The sequence below is a fragment of the Erpetoichthys calabaricus genome, chromosome 5, assembly GCF_900747795.2.
Source record: "Erpetoichthys calabaricus chromosome 5, fErpCal1.3, whole genome shotgun sequence".
Classification (NCBI taxonomy): Eukaryota; Metazoa; Chordata; class Cladistia; order Polypteriformes; family Polypteridae; genus Erpetoichthys; species Erpetoichthys calabaricus.
Window position 1 is genome coordinate 218,933,972 of NC_041398.2, and position 21,379 is coordinate 218,955,350.

A 21,379-nucleotide genomic window follows, 5' to 3' on the forward strand; every position below is an offset into this window, starting at 1 on the left:
GATACATTTATTGCACTTTTAATAAGTCTATTTTTGGATCACACAAGAGGATTTAGTGACAAAGAAACTCTGAAGTGCTTAAGAAAAAGTTGATTGAAGGGAAAGACGTTTACAAAGCTACAGTGAAACAGAAAGCCAACTCACTCAGAATAACATGAAGTGTGTTTGGAGTGGACTGGGCACAATCCAGGGCTCAGGTACTAGATGGGACTGTGGACAAGGCTAACACCCTGACCCAATTTGAAAACAGATTTTCCTTCCCACCACCACCTTCTTCCATATCTAAGGCATCAACAACTACTACCACTTAAACTAGTGTGGCCAGAGATGAGTGCACCTGTGATCATCACTATGGGAGGAGACAACTGAGGAGGCTACACACAGGGAAAGCCATGGGACCGGAGGAAGTCGGTCCTCGAGTTCTTCACACCTGTCATGACCAACTTTGTAGTGTCCTCAATCAGCTGTTCAGTCTGACACTAAGGCTGCAAAAAGTGCCACTGCAGCGGAGAACATCCTGCATTGTTCCTGTTACAAAAAAGGCAGAGGCCTCTTTACCTTTACTACAAACCAGTGGTCCTTATGCCACACATCATGAAGATCTTCAAGAGGCTGGTCCTGGACTGTATGAGTCATCTTGTTGAAGACCACTTGGACCCACTGGCTGTTTGCCTAATTGGACAAAGATAGGAGGGCAAGATGAAATCCTCTGTTTGCTGCATAAGGCTTATTCTCACCTGGACAAAGCTGGTAGCACAGTGAGGTTTATGATTTTTTGATTCCTCCATTGCCTTCAATACCGTCCAGCCATCCCTGTTAAGGGGTAAACTCAGAGATATGCAAGTGGATGAGCCTATGGTGTCCTGGATGATAGACTATCTGTGTCCTTGATGTGAGTGTGAGCAACACTGGAGCACCACAGATCAGACCTGTCTCATTTTCTCTTCACCCTGAACAGAGGTCCGGTCAGGTTGGGGGGAATGCACTGGTACAGAGGCATACAGCATATACAGTATATTTAAATTTGTTCTATATGTTAGGTTCCTCTAAACATTTTTCTGGTTGATTAATGAGGCAGGGAAGCAGAGTGATGCCCAGCTTTGTTCATCATTTGAGGAAAGCCAAATAAGAATGTTAAAAGACGTACTGAAATTCTGCTGTGAAGATTCCTGTTCTTAATGTTCTAAGTTTTGAATTTCATGTATTTTTTTGAGTTATGAAAAAATCAAAAGATAAACTTGATTTTTTTCCCTTCCTTTAGCAAAACATGGAAGACTGGCAGCAGAATCTGGCAACCTGCATGAACAACATTGACAGCAGCATAATAGCCCTCCAGGAAAAGGAATACAGAGTCCTGGAAAAGGAAAAGCTGATCGAAAGAATGAAAAAAGTAAGAGTCCACTGGCAGGTTCATATTTTACACCAATGATATGCAAAATGAAAAAATATTTTGGACTAAAATTTTAAAATGTACTGAATATTCTATTCATAGAAATCAGCCCGTCCATCCATCAGTCAATCCCCTCAAACACCCACCTGTCCTTCTGCATGTCTGTCCACTCCAATGGCTATCCAGCTATCCACCTCTTTATCCACCTGATTATTCTTCTATCTGTCTATCCATCCACCCATCCATTCGTCAGCCACAGCAAATTAAAGCAAATGGAGGTAAAGAGGTGACATGACTGAAGTGTTTAAAATTATGAAAGGAATCCGTACAGTGGATCCCAGCTGCTACTTTAAAATGAATTCTGCAACAGAGAACACGGGACACAGTAGGGCAGATGTCACACAAATGTTAACAATGTTATTCTTCTCACAAAGAACCACAGACATACAGAATAAATTACCAAATAGTGTGGTGGAGAGTAGGACTTTAAGGATCTTCAGATCTCAAAGTAACGTCATTTTGGACAATCTAGGTAACAAGGATGGAGAAGCCTGTTGGTCTGAATGGCCCGTTCTCATCACAGTTTTTCTAATGTTCAAATGTGCTTTTGAGATGGGATGGTTGTTCTAACTCTCATATAAGGACAATATAAGGACAATAGGAAAAAAATCGCCTTGTAGGCTGCATCAGGTTTTCCTCTATAATATGCTGCATTCATTTTATCCTCACAAGCCTACCAGGGCCTGCTGCAAAGAAACATTCCCACAGCATGATGTTGCCACCACCAATGCTGGGTATTTGATAATGTGAGTTTTTGTTTCTTCGTCCGATGGCCAAAAACCTCGATTTTGGTTTCATCAGACCATACAACCTCCAGAGTCTCCCAACTGCTCTCTTTGAGATGTCACATGTGCTTTGTTTAACAATGGCATACTCTCTTTCTCCCCTCTCTCATAAAGATGCGACTGGTGAAGCTGCTGTTGTCTTCACAGTCTCTCCAATCTCAGTCACTCCAGCTTGTAATTTTTTTAGAGTTCTCAGAGGTCTCTTGGTGGCCTCCCTCACAGTGTTCTTCTTGTACAGTGACTCAGCTTTATAGCAGTGCCACGCATTTCCTAATGATTGATTTAACTGGACTCCAGGAGATATTCTGCGACTTGGATATTTTCTTGTCTCCATCTCCTGAGTTGTTTTTTTCTGTCACCTTTTCATGGGGTCTCTTGCGTCCATTGTGTAGGTTAGGCCGCCATACTGACTCACCGTAAGTTGGACCTTCCAGATTAAGTGCATTTTGACTTCAATCTACTGAGACCCCAGACAGGTGACGTCCAATGAAGTAGCTCTGTGACTCCAGTGATGACTTAGGGGTGTCATATTAAAGAGGGTAAATATGTATGCAGTTATTTTGGTTTAATATTTGTAATTAGTCTAGACCATTTTGCAGAGATCTGTTGTCCGGTGACCTTTTTCCAGCAGTATTTCCAGGTGTGGCGGAAGTCCTGCAACAAAGGGGTTAACGGTACCTGCAGCACCCACTGGCGGGAATTGGCTACTCTAGTGATGATATGGGGTGTCAAATTAAAGGGAGTAAATATGTGTGCAGTTATTTTGGTTTAATATTTGTAATTATTCTAGACCACTTTACAGAGATCTGTTTTCACTTTGACATTCAAGAGTCTTTTTCTATTAATCGGGGTGTCAAATTAAATCCGCTGTAATTCAATGTTGCGTTTAAACTTCCAAAGGGGTGAATACATTTTATAGAGACTGTATTTACTTTGACGATACTTTGTATCTCTTTCATTTATATCAGTTTTAAATGCATTCTGGTATGTGAGAAAGTACAAGCTGATTAAAATAAATGTACATATGAACTACCAGTAAAGTATATTGGTATGCCTTCAGAAAGAGGGTCTTGTAGAAATGTTTGTATAACAGGGATTTTAGGAGTTTGAGATCCCAGAGATGGAGATTTGAACTCATAAATCGTGCCGTCATATCTGTTCTGAGTTATCTGGACAGTTGTGAGTTTGGGAAGCGACTGACCACCTAAGGCAGTGTTGTTAGTATAGTGCGCCTTACATCTTTAAATAAAAGGGATCGCACTTAGGTGTGTGGGGCCCAGTTTCTCTATGAAGAAGGAAATATTCAGCACTTACTAATGAGCAATTAAAATGTAGAGCAAATTAGCTATTAATTTTTTTTGCCTACAGATGAGGTGTCACATTCTGATGTATATTTCACAGAATATGACAGCCTTACAGTAGTGCTAATTGGAAGTTAGGTGCAAGAGCCTCGTATATCACATAGAATCTTTCATACAAATGAGGAGTCAGTAATGGAGATGGATTTAGTAAAATACTGTATTGCGTATTGTGTTGCAGGAAAAGAAAGTTTTGATGGAGAAGAAGGAGATGGTTGAAAAAAATATCCTTTGGAAAGTTTCTCAGGGACACTGCAGCCAAGATATTGACAAAAGGTACAACTTTATTTTTTATTCACTTTTAAACATTTGGAAAATGATTTCAGGCAGAGTCACTCAGAGCATCATCCTACTGTTAGGATCTCAAATCGGACCTAAAAAGTGGGGTGATCCCATTTGAAGAAATCTGGAAGTTAGCGCTACTACCTCTCGGCTTCAGAGCCCTGAATTCGAGTTTTGGCACCAGTGACTGTCAGTGTGGCAGTGGCATTTAGTCCTCATGTCTGCCTGATGCTTTTCTCTGGGCCGTTTCTTCTACATCCACTATATGCGCTGCTCAGGCTAAACGGGGTTTCTTATTTGGTTGTGTATGATGAGTGAGACTTGTCTAGGGTTGGGTTCCTGCTTGGAAAGACACCAACTCCCTGAGCCTGTGAACCAGACCATGCATGATGGAAGATGGACAGAGAACAAGTGTTTTTTCTACTAATCTATATATATAAAACTCAATGTATGTGTGTATCTATGTATGTATGTTCCAGCATCACGTCCGAACGGCTGGAGCGATTTTCATGAAACTTGGTACATGTGTTTCACATTGGTCAACTAAAAATATTGTAGGGTGAAATCAACCCTAACCTATCCCTTTCTGGGTAGGGTGGGGAGTGATCTTGTGGTCTTGTATCATCCTTTTGACACTCGGAACGACCACCAGAGGGTGAACTGAAGGTGACTGCCAGCATTTTTTGAGCCCCACCGTGCCCCTGTTGCTTTTGAAATTAAATAGAGTTGGCCAGTTCCGAGTGTCAACTGGATGATAACATACATACAAGACCGCAAGACAACCACATTAGTGAGTCTTCATTGTTTGTGAATTTATTTTATATTTAAAGTTGTGGGTTTTTTTAATTATATTTTTCTCAACCAATTAAAAAAAACACTTTATTTTCAGCTTTGTGATATCACGCTGGCCTCGGAAAGCATCATGGGGAGTTCGGAAAAACAAACGTTTGCCTAAGCCAGCCGCGTGGCAGATTTAGAGGCAAATATTCAGCGAACAAGGATACTGGCGAATGCAGCATATTTGCTGATCAACACTACTAAGAACATTCACATGGCCATGAAATGTAATATTAATATTTACTATTTACTTATGGTTTGTTTTGTTACTGTGACACAGTGATGTACAGGATGGTGCATTTTGGTGTGTCTTTGTTTGGAAAATCTGTAAAGCATTTACATCATTGTACCTGTACAGGGTTCCATTGCTTAATTTGTGTGCCATCTTGTGAACGAACCTTGTTTTTTTGGTGTCATTTAGTATTTAACTAGTAGTAGGGAAAAGAAAATCTCACCAGACTCATTTCCTGTCGCGTGTAGACATTTTGTTGTGGTTGTACGATTCCCACTTGGCAGAGCAGCAGTCTCAATCCTAAAGATGTATCACAGACAGAAGCGAAACTGGAAGCTCCATGATGCTTGGACAGGGCATATCCTCAGTCTCCTCTGCTGGAATCAAGAAACAGGAAAGGGGGGTTGCTAAGCAACAGCAAGAAGTTTCCTGTGTAGTTTGACTTTCATTGGAGGAAGCACAGTGATGGACACACAATGCTTGCCTTGGTGTGGACATTATGCAACATATCAAATTTTATGTGATCAAAAGTGATAAAACAGAATTGAATTGACTAATGTGCTGCAGATTACCGTATTACACAGCTGCCAAAAAACACAGATATATACATAAAAGATATGGTGATATAGTAACCAGGATTCTTGGTTTTACATCTTGTAAAAAAATGTAAAATATTTACAAACTCTTTCTTTAATGACCTCTTAGGCATGGCCATCAGCAGTGTGTCTGTTTGCGGAGAGAGTGTCAACCTTGTCGAGAGGTTTACTTACCTTGGCAGTGACATTCATGTCTCTGGTGACTCTTCCTATGAAGTCAGTAGACGGATTGGGAGAGCATGGGGGGTCATGAGGTCTCTGGAAAGGGGTGTGTGGCGCTCCCGATATCTTTACAAAAGGACGAAGGTCCAAGTCTTTAGAGTTCTGGTGCTTCCTGTTTTGTTATATGGTTGCGAGACATGGATGCTATCCAGTGACCTGAGACGAAGACTGGACTCCTTTGGTTCTGTGTCTCTTCGGAGAATCCTTGGGTACTGTTGGTTTGACTTTGTGTCAAATGAATGGTTGCTCATGGAGTCCCGAATGAGGCACATTACCTGCATTATGAGGAAGCGTCAGTTATGGCACTACAACCATGTAGCAGGATTCCATGAAGGTGATCCGGCTCGCAGAATCCTTATTGTTAATGACCTGAGTGGCTGGACCAGGCCGAGGGGACACCCCTGTAACACCTGGCTGCAGCAGATACAGGGTCATTTCTGAAGGGTGGGACTGGACTGCCTGGGGGGTTGCCAACTAGAATCCCAAGCTGTTTTGTCATGTGGTGGGTGCAATGATGGGCTGTACCAGTGCATGCTCCCCACCCTGACCTGACCTAACCTGACTTTCAAGTGAGTTTCAAATTTTGCAATTGCAAAATCACCAATGAAATGAATTTTAGTTTCAGACCAACCTAATAATAATCATTATCAGTTACACAGCACATAATACTAAGTTTTTAACTTTTGATATCCCAACCGTATCTCTCCTCCATAGCTTCTTTGTGAACAGGAAAATAAACAACTAACAGGTCACTGAAATGCAAAAAACAAAATGATTTGTGGCAGTAAAAATGTCAGTTACACAAAATGCAGCACACTGTTATACAGCGGACTCAAAAAGTATTCGGAGTACATTGATGAGCAAAAATGGCAAATGTCTGCATTTACAACTCAATAACGTGTGCAAGAACTGAGGGGGTCTGACTACCCTGTATTATATGTCATTTTCTATTTTTATGAAACACAGTAAAAATGGCACAACCTACTAAAGAAAGCTTTTCCATTGACATTTTGGCTTGTTTGCCTTTTAGGCTATTATGTAGATATTTGTCATTTTCCCTAGTGGAGACGCTAAAATAAAATGTGCTGCAGAGTCCTCAACTCCTCGACAAGCAGAGGGACAAATCTCACTTCTGCCAGCAGCTGCTCTCGGGGTTTGTGGGTAGAGCTCCAGTACTTGTTATCTTAGCCTTTCATAATATGAGGCGGTAACTTGTGACATTAATGGAGGAGTGTTAGGATCTTTCCAAACTTCTATATATAAAGTGTGTTTGTCTGTTTCAGTAATTTGTGGTACTTCACACATCTCTGAACTCGTTAAGTCCTGTCAGTGTCGCTGTCTTAAGAGAGAAAAAGAGTGAGTACAGGATTTAAAATATTAATAGGCTGTGATATTGTGCGGCCTCTGGGTGTGAATTCCTGGTTGTTAGCAATCAGCACACAATGAGATCATAGGCGCCATCTCTGGAGAACTGTGGACATCCTCTGACACTCTGGAAGACGGCTGAGAGTGGTCCGCAACTGAAGCAGGGCTCTGCTATCTGAAAGCTCTTCTATGGGACAAATGCCTTTTGCCTTTTAATGAAGAAGATGTCCTTCTGTGTGATTTTAGACACTAAAAGATTCTCTCACCAAGCAAATTATGAGGCACCCTTACTAGTACTGGGTAGGGCCCAGTCTGACCTCTCTCATCAACGTGGTGTTCCCATCCATAGAGCTACCGCTCACTAGATGTTTTTTTGTTTTCTGCACTATCCTGAGTAAACTCTAGAGACTGTTGTCCTTGGAAATCCCAGCACTTACAGAAATACTCAGACACCATCAATCGTGCCAAGGTTGAATCCACTGACATCACATTGTTTCCTCATTCTGGTGTCTGATGTGAACATTAACTGACGCTCCTGCCCTGTATCTGTGGGACTTTATGCATTGCGCTGCTGCCACGTGATTGGCTGATTAGATAATTGCATGGATCAGCTGGTGTACAGGTCAGTCAGTCGGTCATTTTCCAATCCGCTATATCCCAACACAGGGTCATGGGGATCTGCTGGAGCCAATCCCAGCCAGCACAGGGCGCAAGGCAGGAGCAAATCATTGGGCAGGGTGGCAGCCCACTGCAGGGCACACACACCCACACACCAAGCACACACTAGGGACAATTTAGGATCGCCAGTGCACCTAACCTGCATGTCTTTGGAGTGTGGGAGGAAACCAGAGCACCCAGAGGAAACACGGGGAGAACATACAAACTCCATGGGAAGAGAACCCAGGTCTCCTTACTGTGAGGCAGCAGTGCTACCACTGCGCCACCATGCCGCCTAATAATTTGCCCAGTGAGTATAACTGGACATGTGCTGGTGTAATGTGGAAGCCCCCTGCATATTATTTCCTGCTGCAGTATTGAATTGGTAAGACAGCCCACCTTTAATATGTTTGAAAGATGGGACAAATCCTGGTTTAATGTTGGCTGAAGCCACATCCTTGTTCTTTAAAAACCAACATTCTAAATTCTCAGGCATTCTCAGTTTCTTGGGTAGGAACTCCACACTCAGGGCTATTAAAATCATAGGGGTGCCATTAGGACGCTACACCTAGTCAGGGCGGTCTAAGAGCAGTGAGCATTAGCTGAAAGTATAAATTAATGTCTAATCTCAAAACTCCAATGGGTTTTCAATATTTAATAAAAATAATAATTTAAAAATACAGTAAATAGGACACCACAGAAAGAAAAAAACTGAGATCAATTATGCAGAAGCTTGGCACTTCTGATCCCACTAGCAGTCCTGTGAAACTCCAAGACGGAGCTACTGTTGAACACAACATTCTTATTAGTTGCAAAATTTTCAACTAGCCACTCGGAACTTCCAGATTGACACTAATTACAGATTAAAATATGGAATCGAAGAGTTTCCAATTGCTCTCTTTAAAACCTGCAGTGGAGTAAAGGAAGCACTTGTCACTTTGGCAATTATAACTTTCTATTATGAAACATCTTGGCAGTCATACAGTGGAGACTTGTAAGTACAGAAGATTAATTGGAAGGAGCTGGAGGAGAGCATGGAAGCTGTCCAGTGGAGCTTCATTACTTCCTTTCCTCACACAAACAGCAGGCTTAAGGAATACGCGATGTGCGCAGAACTCATTTACATGCTGCTCGAGCGCTCACGCCAAGGCAGGCTGTCGACAATGGGAAAGCAGAGGACCCTCACACACAGCTCGCCGTTCACATATTCCTCTCACTTTGGGTATTTTATATGTGCGTCTATTGAAAAACTTGAGACAAATTAGAGAGCATTGCACTTTGTCGTGGAGTGGCTGGATTCTGTAAAGAAAACCTTCTGTATTTGTTCATATGGATAAATGGACGTATTTATGTAGCTCTGCATACAAGTGCTTTCTGTTTATTCCCTGGATGTCTGCATCTCTTTGGAGTGTCCCAGTGCATGAGCTCCATTTAGAGAGCATACTGTCTTTCTTTTTAAAATTTTATAAATTGCATTTGATGACATATCAAATGTGTGAAAATGTAACCATGCACTTTCAATTCTACGCATCAATTTTAGGTGTGTTAGCCATGTCTAACTGTCTGTGTGGCACACTGTTTCCTTCAAGACAATTTTCATTGAGATATCTTGAACAGATTGCGTTGTACACAGTTTTAAAATTTCAAAGTCTCCCATTGAAAAGCATTGGCAAATTTGTGAATTTGTTTTTCTTAAAACAGAGAAACATTTGGTGTAACTTCAACTATGAATTGCTTTACTGTTTCAATCTTACCTTGCCAGCGTTTACACCAGCTTGCGTATTTTGTATTTTTTCTCTTTTTCACCCCCATAGCTGCTAGTGATGGCAAACAGATCCCCGGTACAAGTTAATGAAACACCAGCAGACTGCGTTGCCATCGCTGACTGCTTAAGTGCATGCGGATTCACAATCCTTTGCTGTGAAATGTGGCTCTGTGTGTGCAGAAATATCTGCATCAGCAAGTCAGTGGACTGCACCGACAGGCTAATAAACATGAGGTGTGCTCGTGAACTGTGAGTAGTGACCAAATGGAGAAAAATCATGGACACAAGAGTTGTTGGGACAGAGCTGGGAGCTTGGCAAGTGTGACAGATGCTATGTCTTCAGATTGAAAGGCGCTTAAGAGGTGGTTTGACTAGAGGTGTGCCAAGCATGGGCTGCTGCCAGAAAACCAAAGGGCAGACCCAGGGCATGCTGCTGGGGTTACAGTTGGCTTGTCAATACCTGTGGGAAAGGAAATGGAGACGTACTCATCCTGTTTGATTGTAAACTTTGAAAGGAGATTCATTTCAGAAAGTGGATGGATGGATAGATGAAAAAGATCTCTCAGGAACAAGAGTAGACACATCTTTTAATACCATTGGAAGAGATTCATAGCAAATCAAATGAGTTTTCACCACATTACTCTACAAGGGCTGCATGTTTGGTATTTTGATGTCTTTGAATTCTTGAATTGTGCTGTTTTCTTTGTGGTTGTGCCATGTACCATACTTTAACATTACATTCACAAAGTTGTGTGCAGAACGGAGTCTGACTCACCAGCATGGGACACAAGGCGGGAACCCACGCTGGATGCGACCCCAGTTTCCTGCAGGACCCACTCATCCACACTGGGCCCCAATCGGCATACCCTGCCAGTCTTTGAGATGTGGAAGGAAAACCAGGTGCCTACTGCTGTTCAGGACCAGTAATGGCTGAGGCAGTACAGTACGTCTTAATGGAATAGTCCACCTCAAAATGTTATTTTTTAAATGTTACTTACCACATGTAGTTTGTAGTGATGGCCAGAAAAAATTATAATCTCGTGTTTTGCAGAGCAGAATTAACAAAGTTTATTATATAAATTGATGTCTTTTGTGACCAATGCTGGACAACGGAAAACAATAACAGAAAATGTTCATGAAAAAAATCTCATGCAATTATGAGCCTTTCTGCAACAGACGAACTGAATAAACCACTTAGTCTCTTCTGAGGACCTAAAGGACCATTGGCTGCCAAATTGGACAACTCTTTATGTTCATTACTGGACTTATTGTGATTCTCATACTACTGTTTTACTTAGTCAAGTTTGTGATTTCTGTTCTCACTGCACCACTCCAGTTACACTTGGGGTACATGTGGCAGTCCCCAAAGATGCTGACTTTTCGTTTCCTTTTTCAAATACACAACCATAGTTCATCTGACATGATTGAAAAAAAGGGATCATGGAAGAGTTGAAAAGTATCACCTCAAAATTGTTAAATATTATTAAACATTCCTGTATTATGTAAGCATTCCTAAGGCATATCGTTGAGACAGTAGTCAATAACAGATAAGAAACTGCACAATACCTGTAATGCCGGTCAGGCCTGGTAGGCCCAAAAGTGCTGTGAGGGTCTGCTGGGAATGTCTGGCAGAGCCCCCTGTCAGAAGTAGCTTCAACTCCCACCTCCGGCAGAACTTTGACCATGTCCCGAGGGAGGTGGGGGACATTGAGTCCGAATGGGCCATGTTCCGTGCCTCTATTGTTGAGGCTGCTGACCGGAGCTGTGGCCGTAAGGTGGTCGGTGCCTGTCGTGGCGGCAATCCCCGAACCCGTTGGTGGACACCGGCGGTGAGGGATGCCATCAAGCTGAAGAAGGAGTCCTACTGGTCCCTTTTGTCCTGTGGGACTCTGGAGGCAGCTAATAGGTACCGGCAGGCCAAGCGGAATGCAGCTTCGGTGGTTGCTGAGGCAAAAACTCGGGCATGGGAGGAGTTTGGGGAGGCCATGGAGAACGACTTTTGGACGGCTTCGAGGAGATTCTGGTCCACCGTCCAGCGTCTCAGGAGGGGGAAGCAGTGCAGTGTCAACACTGTATATGGTGGGGATGGTGCGCTGCTGACCTCGACTCGGGACGTTGTGGGTCGGTGGAGGGAGTACTTTGAAGACCTCCTCAATCCCAATAACATGCCTTCCAATGAGGAAGCAGAGCCTGGGGATTCGGAGGTGGGCTCTCCCATCTCTGGGACTGAGGTCACCGAGGTGGTCAAAAACTCCTTGGTGGCAGGGCCCCGGGAGTGGATGAGATACGCCCAGAGTTCCTCAAGGCTCTGGATGTTGTAGGGCTGTCTTGGTTGACACGTCTCTACAACATCACATGGACATCAGGGACAGTGCCTCTGGATTGGCAGACCGGGGTGGTGGTCCCCCTCTTTAAGAAGGGGGACCAGAGGGTGTGTTCCAACTACAGAGGGATCACACTTCTCAGCCTCCCTGGAAAAGTCTATTCGAGGGTTCTGGAGAGGAGGGTCCGTCGGATAGTCGAACCTCGGATTCAGGAGGAACAGTGTGGTTTTCGTCTTGGTCGCGGAACAGTGGACCAGCTCTGCACCCTTAGCAGGGTCCTGGAGGGTGCATGGGAGTTTGCCCAACCAGTCTACATGTGTTTTGTGGACTTGGAAAAGGCGTCCGACCGTGTCCCTCGGGGAATCCTGTGGGGGGTGCTCCGGGAGTATGGAGTACCAGACCCCCTGATGACGTTCGGTCCCTGTACGATCGGTGTCAGAGCTTGGTCCGCATTGCCGGCAGTAAGTCAAACCCGTTTCCAGTGAGAGTTGGACTCCGCCAGGGCTGCCCTTTGTCACCGATTCTGTTCATAACTTTTATGGACAGAATTTCTAGGCGCAGCCAGGGCATTGAGGGGGTCCGGTTTGGTGGGCTCAGGATTGGGTCACTGCTTTTTGCAGATGATGTTGTCCTGTTTACTTCATCAGGCCGTGATCTTCAGCTCTCTCTGGATCGGTTCGCAGCTGAGTGTGAAGCGGCTGGGATGGGAATCAGCACCTCCAAATCCAAGACCATGGTCCTCACCCGGAAAAGGGTGGAGTGCCATCTCAGGGTTGGGAGCGAGATCCTGCCTCAAGTGGAGGAGTTCAAGTATCTTGGGGTCTTGTTCATGAGTGAGGGAAGAATGGAGCGTGAGATCGACAGGCGGATCGGTGCGGCGTCCGCAGTGATGCGGGCTCTGCATCGGTCTGTCATGGTGAAAAAGGAGCTGAGCCATAAGGCAAAGCTCTCAATTTACCGGTTGATCTATGTTCCTACCCTAACCTATGGTCATGAGCTATGGGTAGTGACCGAAAGAACGAGATCGCAAATACAAGCGGCTGAAATGAGTTTCCTCCGCAGGGTGTCTGGGCTTTCCCTTAAAGATAGGGTGGGAAGCTCAGTCATCCGGGAGGGGCTCAGAGTAGAGTCGCTGCTCCTCCGCATTGAGAGGAGTCAGATGAGGTGGCTCGGGCATCTGATCAGGATGCCTCCTGGACGCCTCCCTGGTGAGGTGTTCCGGGCACGTCCAACCGGGAGGAGGCCCCGGGGAAGACCCAGGACACGCTGGAGGGACTATGTCTCCCGGCTGGCCTGGGAACGCCTCGGGATTCCCCCGGAAGAGCTAGAAGAAGTGGCTGGGGAGAGGGAAGTCTGGGCATCTCTGCTCAAGCTGCTGCCCCCGCGACCCGACCTCGGATAAGCGGAAGAGGATGGATGGATGGATGGACAATACCTGTAAAGAATAATACTTCATAATGCTTAAAAATGCCAAGAATACAATTGAATTTGCATGTTTTTACTTGAAACTGGCTAAGTGTAACTGACCTTTGAAGGGAATGCAATTTCCATGAGATGAACTAGTCAGAGAAACCTCGAACAACTCTCCTGGTCTTGGCTAAAAGCCAGACATCCAGTGTCTCAGTTTTACATGTAGCATTACAAATGTTTCTGTGAGTTAAATTATCGAGCCTGGTGTTTATCTTCAACAATCTCTGCTCCTGTAAATTTCCTTAGGATAGTGAAGGTGCGATGCTTCTATGTACGTCAAAGTTTAAGTGTTAAATAAACAATGTATGACTTTGAAGTGCACATCTCTATATAAATAAAATCCAACATCAGTCTGTCCGTTTGTCCGCTTTTCATGAGAGAACTACTTAACGGATTTAGATCGGGTTTTTTCATATAATTTGCTTGTTGGTTTTGCGACTTCTCTCATCACGCTAAGTATCAGAGTTCGCTTGTGGTACCGATTTATTTCAAGAGAAATCCGAGAGAGAGGCTGCAGGCTGAGGGGATGTGGGGAGAGCGCTCCTCACTCACGCACCAGTCGCTCTACCTCTCGCCACCTGTTGGAGCGCACCTTGCCTCTGTTTAGCTAGCGATGCCTGTTTGTTCAACAGACATTATCATCTGCAGATTGTTAAGGAGTAACGTGTGACGTTTTTGAGAGACAGATCAGAGCTATGCGTGTTTTAGAGGGTAGCTGCTGATTGCCAGAGATATCACGACCACGCGGGGGACGCTAGTCCATCAGAGCTGAACACGATCCCATAAAGTGCCTACCTTCCTACCGTCCGCTTGGCCAGAATAACATTTTTTTCAGTTGCTTTTTAAACTTTGCCCTGTTTCACTACTATGTGGGCAGAGCCGTGGGGGACAGCTATTTTTTGTATAAAAATGATCTAAATCCTTTATTTGTAGCTGCATTGCTGCTTAGGTTCAAATCCTGACCTGGGCACTGGCTGGGTAGAGTCTGCATGAGCTCCCCATTCACATTTATTCAAAAATTCCCATTATGTGCACATTAGGCTAACTGGTAACCCCAAACTGACCAGGGCTTGAGGGCTGGTTTCTGCCAAGTTCTTAATACTTCTGGAACAGGCAATGTGACCCTGACTTGGACGGTGGGTTGAATAATGAAAAAATTATTCTTTTTCAGGTTCATTCATACTGTATGTAGTGTTTAATGCTTGAAGTGGAACCAAATTACAGGTAGTTCTTTAATCACTGGCAGACATTCAATCAAATAGTTGGATATTTGGGGAGGTCTCTCATGTAATTTTACAGAAAGATGCCAGTACTCACAATACGCTAAAAAATGGTGATGGTACTCAATCTTGAGATTGGAAGAAGTGCCGGTACTATGTACCTGTGTGTATCGGCCCACCTCAGGCACTGGTGGTATTCGCATCTTTAGATGCAACATTGCGACATTAGTCCACATCAAAGCTGCTTTCACTTACTCTTGTTTGTGCTTTCTCTTCACAGTTTAATGTCAAGCCAACGGGAGCGATCCACATTACGAGACCAAATTATTCACTTAGACCACGTGATTCTGGATCAAGACAAGATCATGAGAGCTTACATTTTTCAGGTAAGTTGACTTTCCTTTAGAATTTCTAAAAATTCGTTTCAGATATCTGAGGATATGTCGAAAGCATTCTACAGTATCTCAGACAGATGTCAAGATATCTTGAAATGACACACTGTTCAGTGTCAGATACCTCAGATGCAGTCAGCTGAAATCTGCTGCTGTTCATTCTGAGATATCGCAAATACACTTCTGAGAATCATAAACTAAGTTTGAAAATATTGATTTGAAATATCTAGAATGCATTTCAAGAACTCCCAAAATGACTTCCTGGAAAAATCTTGATTTATTTAATTTATTTAATTAAAATATCCTAGAATGTATTTCAGGTATCTTCATATTCATATTCATGTTTCAGATATCTAAAATACATTTTGAGTTATCTCAAATTTATTTTATGATACCTTAAATGGGCTCCATTGTCCATTTTCTAAAATATACTTAAAAATATCACAAATTTTCTTCAAGACATCCATCCATCCATTTTCCAACCCGCTGAATCCGAACACAGGGTCACTGGGGTCTGCTGGAGCCAATCCCAGCCAACACAGGGCACAAGGCAGGAACCAATCTCGGGCAGGGTGCCAACCCACCACAGGACACACACACACACACACACACCCACTAAGGACAATTCAGAATCGCCAGTCCACCTAACCTGCATGTCTTTGGACTGTGGGAGGAAACTGGAGCGCCGGAGGAAACCCACGCAGACACGGGGAGGACATGCAAACTCCACGCAGGGAGGACCCAGGAAGCGAACCCAGGTCCCCAGGTCTCCTAACTGCGAGGCAGCAGTGCTACCCACTGCACCACCATGCCGCCCTTCTTCAAGACATCTGAAATACATTTTAAGATATCTTTAAAACATACATGAGCTTATTTTAAGATACTGTATATGAATATCATTTTCAGAAACACACATCAAGGTAACTTTAAATACACACAAATGCACAAACATACACGGAAAGTGATTTTGAGATACCTGGAAACCTGAATTATCTCAAAATGAAATGCAGATATTTAAAAATGTAAAGCAACACATTTTGAGATACCTGCAAATGAGATTCATATATCTTCAATGGTGAAATACGTTTTAAGAAATTTGAAATTCACTTTGAGATCTCAAAATGTTAATTTGGCTTGCTATAAATTGTGGCACTAGATTTCGCTGTACACAGAGTGCTATATCCAACACAGATGTGTCTGAATAGATATTTATACTTATATTGTGGCCGGGTGCAGGAATGACAGGTCACACAAAGGTAAAAGTTACGGGTCGTCCCATTTAATTAACTGAATCATCCAACAAAAGAATGCCTTTTGGCGATTATTCTTCTTGCCTTTAGACTTCACGCAAAACAAAGAAATATGGCTCTAGTCACAGATGTGTGGTCTATCAGACAAGAGTTCTGTTCAGCAGCTTGCTTTGGTCGCAAAAGACGCCTCCTTCGGGGCAGAAGGGTTTCTTATAGCCAGTGGACAGGAAGGGGTGGCGCTAAGCTGACTCTCATCCCTGCAGGTTATTATATACCAAATTATATAGTAAATACCAAACCATAATCACCAAATATATAACATATAGAATTATTATTACCTTATATATATCATGGAATAATAATTTTAAACATTACAAGATTATAATTAAAATTAATAATAAGAATAAATTAAAAATATTTGCTATCTCTTGCCCTACATATACCTTCTGTGCCTTTCCTCGGTATTCACGAGCGTGTGAATGTCTAATTATTTCTGAGGCGCTTGCTCTCCTCCTGTCCAGTTTTATGCTTTCAGCTTTTAGAGGAGACTCTGTCAGCGTGCGTCTTACGCCTTTACAACTCCTCCTCATTGGCGCTCCCTCTCTTTGGCGTCTTCCCAGAAATCCTGCTCCTCAAGGACTGGGACCCTTTCCCTGCTCCCTCTCTCTGATATACTTGACATCTTTGAAGGCGGCTCTCTCCGAGTGCCTCATACGTTCTTAGTCCTCCTTGTGGGTCTCACACTTCCTCTTTTGTCGCATCATCAAAGCCAAATTGACCAGTCAGATTGGTCAGAGGGACTGAATATTATATTATTATATTATAGAGCAGATTGATATGTACTGTATATAGGGGACAGAATTATAATGGGATCAAATGTCAACTTTTTCAGCATGTTTAATCTTTTTCAACATTTTCAGCAGAATTACACATTATGGGCATCCCTGCCCTCGATTTCAACACTTTGTGAGGGATGTGTGTGCATCTTTGTGTCAGAAGGGACATATGAAGACTCCAACATAGATTACTAATATTTTGGTGCACCCAAACTGCAGCATAACTAGAATGAATTCCAATTTTTTAACAAGAAGTTATTTGTCAGTTTCTTTAACATAATAAAGTAGCGAACTACAATAACGTACTGCTAAAATCTCAGGTTAGATAGATAGATAGATAGATAGATAGATAGATAGATAGATAGATAGATAGATAGATAGATAGATAGATAGATAGATAGATAGATAGATAGATAGATAGATAGATAGATAGATAGATACTTTATTAATCCCAATGGGAAATTCACATTCTTCAGCAGCAGCATACTGATACAATAAATAATATTAAATTAAAGAATGATAATAATACAGGTGATAAAAACAGACAATAACTATGTATAATGTTAAATGTTAACGTTTACCCCCCCGGGTGGAATTGAAGAGCCGCATAGTTTGGGGGAGGAACGATCTCCTCAGTCTGTCAGTGGAGCAGGACAGTGACAGCAGTCTGTCGCTGAACCTGCTCTTCTGTCTGGAGATGACACTGTTTAGTGGATGCAGTGGATTCTCCATAATTGATAGGAGCCTGCTGAGCGCCCTTCGTTCTGCCACAGATGTTAAACTGTCCAGCTCCATGCCAACAATAGAGCCTGCCTTCCTCACCAGTTTGTCCAGATGTGAGGCGTCTTTCCTCTTAATGCTGCCTCCCCAGCACACCACTGCGTAGAAGAGGGCGCTCGCCACAACTGTCTGATAGAACATCTACAGCATCTTATTGCAGATGTTGAAGGACGCCAGCCTTCTAAGGTAGTATAACCGGCTCTGTCCTTTCTTGCACAGCGCATCAGTATTGGCAGTCTAGTTGATTTAGGGAGAGGGGTGGCACGGTGGCGCTGTGGGTAGCGCTGCTGCCTCACAGTTAGGAGACCTGGTTTCACTTCTAGGGTCCTCCCTGTGTGGAGTCTGCATGTTCTCCCCGTGTCTGCGTGGGTTTCCTCCTCTGGTTTCTTCCCACAGTCCAAGGACATGCAGGTTAGGTGCATTGGAGATCCTAAATTGTCCCTAGTGTGTGCTTGGTGTGTGGGTGTGTGTGCCCTGCGGTGGGCTGGTGCCCTGCCGGGGGTTTGTTTCCTGCCTTGTGCCCTGTGTTGGCTGGGATTGGCTCCAGCAGACCCCCTTGACCCTGTAGTTAGGATATAGCGGGTTAGATAATGGATGGATGGATGCATTCAGGGAGAGTCACATGTTGGCCATATCAGGATTAGTGACTTACCCAGGGTGACACACAAGCAGAATTTTAACTGGCAGCCTTGGTGACTTTGAACCCAATCACTTAGCCACTGCCTCTTGTCCCCACTGCCAATGGAGTTTTAAGTTGATTGTCATTTTAGAGGTTCTGATTTCATTCCACAATATACAGTATATTGTTTTAGATTTTCTACAAAGAAACAGCAAAGACATTTCAAACCTTGTGTAAGCGGCCATAATTCCTAACACAGCATGCAGGTGGATCAGACTAACAAGTAAAAAACTGTGAACACGCCATCAACGTTTAAAGAGAGTTACCATCAACTATTGTTTAAGTCAGGATTAAGTGACAGGCTAGCCACCGTGCAGATACAGCTTACACCAGAGATAACCCTGATGGCTGACTCTGCAAACCGAGGACATGCCACACTTTTAAATAACATTTTAAAGCAAGTGATGCAGATGTGAGTTGCCCTGTAAAGGAATAATCAAAATTCACAAACCCCTCTTATATGACACTGCAGCAGAGAGTCTCAGGCTTTCCTTGTAAGCTCATGTTGATAAGTAATGTCATCTAAAAATGTCCATCAATCTAACTATTAATTTGTAATCCACATTTAGGGTTACAGAGGGACAGGGCACATCTCAGAACAGTCACGTGCAACACAGCAAGCAAGACCTGGGTGAGGTGCCAGTGACTAGCGGGCACACTCCTGTGCACGCCGACACTCACCGACTCGGGGACAATTTGAGGCTCCAAATAACAGAAAGTGCAAATTGTTGGGCTGTGGGATGAAAAGAAATGATGCACACAAATAAATGTGGAATAATATCTGCTCGATTTGTACGTGGCTAGTCGGGTTTGTATTCTGCTCCGCTGCACTAGGGTCCCAATCCAGGTGGTTTGTTGTGTGATGGGTGCAGCAACGTGCTATCGGCGCATGCTCCCAAACCGATAACTTTAAATCTGTTTCTTTTAAGTGTTTTGGGGTGCCAAGGGTCAGGCAGTTACTGATAAGACAATTAATGATCTCTGTGACCAACAAAACTGATAAATGTTTGTAACTAAGGGTCACTTAGTTACATGAAAGGCCTCCATTTGTTAAATTAAAATATTGTGGCTTATTTTCTTCCACACACCAGTGCTATATGCCAACTCCAAATAAACAGTGAGCGAGACCTCTGGACCACTGAGCCTGCTGCTCTCACCACTGTGCTGCCCATTTAGAAATACGCTCTAAGAAACAAGGCGTTCTGCTTGTGCTGCGGTGGCATGTCACAATTTGTCTACAGTGCCTCCCTAAGTAGGAGTCTAAAAGCAACATCGACACGGGAGAACAGAGCCTTTCAGTTTGCTGCACTTTATGCCATTTGTTTTTTTTTTCTTTTTACCAGATTGAAAGACTAAAGAAGGAGCTTCTGCTTCAAGATGAGAGTATAGCCAACCTTCACGAAAGACTGCACTCACTGGAAGCGCAAGTAACACAATACTGAGGGACTGCTTTGGGGGGTCCTAACATAAATTTCTATCTATCTATCTGTCTGTTACATAGTGCCTATCTATTGTGGCGGGGTCCATGCCCGGTCGGGATGCCCCTGCACACTATATCCAGGGGGAGCAGCCCTGGACAGTGCAATACCTCCCCCTGGATGCAAATGGCCACCCCCCTGGGTTGGAGTGATGCCTCAGTTTCCCACAGGTCTCCATGGGAATGGGAGTTGGGTGCAGCCCTGTTGGGTCCCACAGGCACCACCAGGGAGTGCTGTGTTTGGGACTCCTGAGCCCGTGTGGGCAGCATGTCCATCACACCCGGAAGTGCAGCCGGAACTCGGTGGTCAAGCACCTGGAGCACTTCTGGGTGAACTACAAAAGGAGCCAGCGACCACCACTCAGCGGCAAGAGTCGGGTGGAGGAGGTTGAGGTTGCCTGGGAAGAGTGGTGGTGCCAGAGAGGAAAGAGAAGTGCTTCACATTACTTGTGTGCTGTGCTGTGGGACACAGGGGAAGAAAAATAAAGAATTGTTTTATTTTACATGTGCCTCCCGTGTCTGGTTTGTGTCGGGTCAGGCGCTATACACCGTCCATCTTACACTATCTATCTATCATATAGTGCCTATCTATCTATCTATCTATCTATCTATCTATCTATCTATCTATCTATCTATCTATCTATCTATCTATCTATCTATCTATCTGTCTATCATATAGTGCCTACTCTATCTATCTATCTATCTATCTATCTATCTATCTATCTATCTGTCTATCATATAGTGCCTACTCTATCTATCTATCTATCTATCTATCATATAGTGCCTACTCTATCTATCTATCTATCTATCTATCTATCTATCTATCTATCTATCTATCTATCTATCTATCTATCTATCTATCTATCTATCTATCTATCATATAGTGCCTACTCTATCTATCTATCTATTATATAGTGCTTACTATATCTATCTATCTATCTATTATATAGTGCCTACTATATCTATCTATCTATCTATCTATCTATCTATCTATCTATCTATCTATCTATCTATCTATCTATCTATCTATCTATCTATCTATCTATCTATCATATAGTGCCTATCTATCTGTCTATCATATAGTGCCTATCTATCTATCTATCTATCTATCTATCTATCTATCTATCTATCTATCTATCTATCTATCTATCTATCTATCTATCTATCTATCATATAGTGCCTACTCTATCTATCTATCTATTATATAGTGCCTACTATATCTATCTATCTATCTATTATATAGTGCCTACTATATCTATCTATCTATCTATCTATCTATCTATCTATCTATCTATCTATCTATCTATCTATCTATCTATCATATAGTGCCTACTCTATCTATCTATCTATCTATCTATCTATCTATCTATCTATCTATCTATCTATCTATCTATCTATCTAT

At 43.1% G+C, this 21,379-nt stretch overlaps 1 protein-coding gene across 1 annotated transcript in view; it reads left to right on the top strand.

Annotated features, from left to right (window-relative positions):
* The window catches only part of LOC114652707 (coiled-coil domain-containing protein 68-like), a 54,003-nt gene that overhangs the window by 21,028 nt on the left and 11,596 nt on the right, over positions 1-21,379 (top strand). The window contains exons 4-7 of the mRNA XM_028803029.2: positions 1,262-1,390; positions 3,775-3,869; positions 14,844-14,949; positions 19,844-19,927. Coding sequence (XP_028658862.2) covers positions 1,262-1,390; positions 3,775-3,869; positions 14,844-14,949; positions 19,844-19,927 — 414 coding nt within the window. The remainder of the gene's footprint in view (positions 1-1,261; positions 1,391-3,774; positions 3,870-14,843; positions 14,950-19,843; positions 19,928-21,379) is intronic.